At 54.6% G+C, this 3,712-nt stretch overlaps 1 protein-coding gene across 1 annotated transcript; it reads left to right on the forward strand.

The window, feature by feature from the left end:
• The first annotated feature begins 124 nt into the window (after positions 1 to 124).
• SLPI (secretory leukocyte peptidase inhibitor) lies at positions 125 to 3,053 on the forward strand. The gene is made up of 4 exons (XM_045295429.1): positions 125 to 252; positions 881 to 1,042; positions 1,527 to 1,673; positions 2,877 to 3,053. The coding sequence occupies exons 1-4, from the start codon at positions 168 to 170 to the stop codon at positions 2,879 to 2,881; spliced, it is 399 nt and encodes a 132-aa protein (XP_045151364.1). The 5' UTR covers positions 125 to 167; the 3' UTR covers positions 2,882 to 3,053.
• Positions 3,054 to 3,712: the final 659 nt, after the last annotated feature.

Genomic DNA, 3,712 nt, shown 5'->3' on the forward strand with positions numbered 1-3,712 from the left:
GAAGGAGTCATCCTCTCCCTGGTGGTAGGTCCTTGGCCAAGCTCCCAGTCTCTGCAAGAGCAGCAGGGAGAAGCTCAGGAAATTCCGGCCACGCCCTCCGCCCTCCGTGAAGGTATAAAGCCTGAAGGAAGTCTGCACTTGGCTGCCGGCACCTCCCTGAGCTCACCATGAAGCCCCAGGGCCTCTTCCCTCTGGCAGTGCTTCTGGCTCTGTCAGCTCTGCTTCCTTGGACCGTGGAAGGTGCTGAAAAGAGTGAGTTGGCATCACCACGTGGGGGCTCTTGGTGGCATGGGGGTGCCCTTCTCCAGGTTTCAGATCTCGCTAAAGGCCGGATTCCTGTCCACCTGGGCACCCAGGTCTCTGAGCAGCAGGAAGGAAAGGCTTCTTTAACCTCATGCTCTTTCCTCTCTCCCCACCCCTCCTTTTCTTGCTTTCTCCCCCCCTCTTCCCCTCTCTTTCTCTCTGTTCCAGGGCTTCCCGTCTTACTGTGCCCATGTCTCTATAGCCACCAGCCTTTGACACTTTGTGGTTTTCCACTCTTTCTTCTGAATCCTTTTGCCTCTTAAAAAAAAAAAATCGAATCTTTCCCCCACTTCTACCTCTGCCTTTCAACCTCTATTTTGTGCACCTTGATTGTGGCTTGCTTTTGCCTCCATCGACCCTAGCCTTCCTCTACCTCTGGGGATCCTTGCCTTTCCCTGGGGCAGGAGCCTGGGCTGGGGACCCCCTGCCTGTTCTCCTGGCCCCATGACTTGACTGCACCTGGACGTGTCGGTCATACTTCAAGGCAGCCAGACAGGCGGTTCCCTTTGGACTTTGTGGACAGAGCAGCCTCAGACTTCTCCCAGTTCTCACCTGACTTCTTGGCCTTCTTTTGCAGTGCCTGAGAAAGCTGGGCGCTGCCCTCCTAAGCCACAGGTCATGTGCCTTAGATATGAGGCTCCTCAGTGCCAGAGTGATTGGCAGTGTCCACAGAAGCAGAAATGTTGCCCCGGTGCCTGTGGCATCAAATGCCTGAATCCTGTGGACCTCTTTGCATCAGGTGAGGAGGTGGGTGAGCTGGGTGAGAGGAGAGATCTTGAGGACATTGCATCTAGGAGTCAGGGACTGGGTGATGGGGTCCTGCCAGACCGCCGGCTTTCTAGGAGCGTTTAAGCCAAGGGTGCCAGCCAGCCAGCCAGGGGGTCACACTGCCTAGGTGGAGATTCTTCACCTAGCCTGTAAGCCAGGTAGCCAGTGGGAGGTCAGTCTGTCCATCGGTTCTCTGTTGAGTCATGTGGGCAGGCCATTGGCATGCATTCGTTCCAGCACTAGGAGCTGCAGTCCTGTACTGATGCCGGCCGAGGAGGGCTTGATGTCAGAGGGAAGTCAGATTCCTCCTGCAGGGGACACACAGGCCTTAGGAAGGAGGTGGGAGAGGTGGGAGTGGGGAGGGTGATTCTCTGGGTTCAGGGTTGGGCAGGGGCAGGGGCAGGGGGCGATGTTGAGGGGAGAAGGTCTCTGACTTTCAGCCCTGCTCTCTCCAGGTAAGAAGCCTGGAAAGTGTCCGGTGGTCAACGGCCAATGCATGATGCTCAATCCGCCCGATTACTGCCAGAAGGACGGCCAGTGCACGGGAAACTTAAAGTGCTGTAAGGGCATGTGCGGGAAAGTCTGCATAAGCCCTGTGAAGGGTAAGCCGGGGCAGCTCACCCACTCTCCTCCCAGGACCCCGCAGCCTCAACCTTCTGGAAGTCCCCGCAGCCCGGCAGGGAGAGGCAGAGCCGCACCTGCAGCAGAGCCTCTGCCTGAGCCCTGTCCTTAGCAGTTCCAGTGCATCATTCCTCTGAGGGAGGGCCTTGGGCTTGTGCCGCTGAGTCTCAGTGCGCTGATCCAGAAAATGGACATAAGGAAAGGGCTTCCTAAAGTGCTGGGTCCGTGAAGTGTTCATTGTGAAGCTTATTTCCCACATGCCCCAGCTTAAAGCTCAAGGGCGTCTAGCTCAAAGCCCTGACTTGATAGCTGGGAAATCCTGGGGCACCAGTCAGGGAAGCTGAGACTTGGCTGCAGCACTTGAAGTATGGACCTCAGTTGATAATAATGCTGGCCCGTCACTTAGAACAAATGTGCCGCAGGAAAGTATGAGGTTGGCAATAAGAGAAAAGTGTGTGCAGAGGGAACGCTGTACTTTCTGCAAGGACCCTGGGTGTTTGCGCAAATGGGCAGTTCAAACCCATCCAGTGGGGCCGGGCAGGCAGGCCTGGCAGCCTGCTTCTGTAAAGATTACAAGGAGGAGCACCTGGTGGGGGCAGCTCCAGTCTCCCCGGAACAGACCAGCCCCTTTCCAACCCCTCTTGGCTTTTTGAATTTTGGGATGGGCTCCACAGCCATTGAGTTTAGGTTTTGGTTTGTCTATAAACCTGAAACTTCCCTTACTAAAAAAAAAAAAAAGAAGAAGAAGAAAAAGAAGCTATTAGCAATTGAAATAAAATCTGAGCAGTCCTACCCCTTAAAAAACAAACAGAAAACAAACCCACAGTGAGATGGAAACACATGGGATTTGAACTCAGCCCCCTGACACCATGACTCTTTCAACGATACCACACATTGCTATTTTCTGTCTCTCGGGTTCCTTCCAAACTTCAACTTACAGCCACCGAGTCAATTCTGACTCATATGGGATGGGGTAGAACTGCCCCTGTGGGTTTCCAAGACTGTAACTCTATGGGAGTACAAAGCCTCGTCTTGCTCCTGGGGGGTGGCTGGTGGTTTTGAACTACTGAACTTGCAGTTAGCATCCCAATGCCTAAAGGCTCCTAGGGTTCCTTTAAGGAGGTGGGATGTGGAGAGGACCTGGCTGGTTCTTCAACGGAAACTGTCGGGATTTTCTCTCACAGGGTGAGGCCTGCAGTGCAGTCCCCTTTCTGCCCACTTTGAGGCTCACTGGAGCACTTCCGGTGAAGAGCAGGAGCACTTCCGGTGAAGAGCCGGTTTTCGAACCTTCTTGGGGGAACTTCCGGGAAATGCCTGCTCATCGTTGAATAAATAAACGAGTATGTTTTCTTCTGCACACACATCCTGTGTTGGTGGTTCCTTGGGGGCCAGAGCAGGGTGGAAGGTGACGAGGGAATGCGTGGATGTGAGGCCTCCCTCCTGCAGCTCTGAGGTGCTAGTTGAGAGGCCCACGGGCTGGACAAACATTCACGTGCACCACGGAGCTGAAAGTACTGGCTCTGAGTTTGGCCAGGGAAGCTCATCTCCCTGGAGAAAACCCACTTGCTCACGTGGTTCTGAGCACCCATGGCCAGGCAGCAGGTGAGGGCTGATGAGCCGTGATGGGGCCACAGCGAATTCTCTGAGGTGAATTGAGTTTCTTTATCTCCCAAGACACTACTGTCATCCAACTTTGAATAAGAAGACAGCCATCTGGGTATGACAATTGGTCTTCATCCTCCTGGGGCAATGGGGGGTGGGGGAGGGGGAGGAGAGGTCCTTCCGAATAAAACAGCAAACCCAAACTCACTGACTCATAATGACCCCAGGGGGCAGAATAGAACGGCCCCTGTGCGTGCGTTTCTCACCCTGTGAATCTGTGAAGTCTCCCCTTTCTTCTGGAGCCCTGGTGGCTTCCGGCCCTGACCTGGTGGTTGGCAGCCCAACTTGTAGGCACAGCATCCCCAGGAGGACACGAGGATGGCTGATTGCCTCCACGAATCGCTCTCTCTTTTGCCTT

Source organism: Echinops telfairi, unplaced genomic scaffold, assembly GCF_000313985.2.
Source record: "Echinops telfairi isolate 266 unplaced genomic scaffold, ASM31398v2 ScPeMD7_5592;HRSCAF=6446, whole genome shotgun sequence".
Taxonomy (NCBI): Eukaryota; Metazoa; Chordata; class Mammalia; order Afrosoricida; family Tenrecidae; genus Echinops; species Echinops telfairi.

Bases quoted from the DNA above. Each gene is read 5' to 3' on its own strand.
- SLPI (XM_045295429.1), top strand. From the start codon at position 168: ATGAAGCCCCAGGGCCTCTTCCCTCTGGCAGTGCTTCTGGCTCTGTCA. The intron at 253-880 runs GTGAGTTGGCAT...CTTCTTTTGCAG, and splicing joins CGTGGAAGGTGCTGAAAAGA to TGCCTGAGAAAGCTGGGCGC. The intron at 1,043-1,526 runs GTGAGGAGGTGG...TGCTCTCTCCAG, and splicing joins TGTGGACCTCTTTGCATCAG to GTAAGAAGCCTGGAAAGTGT.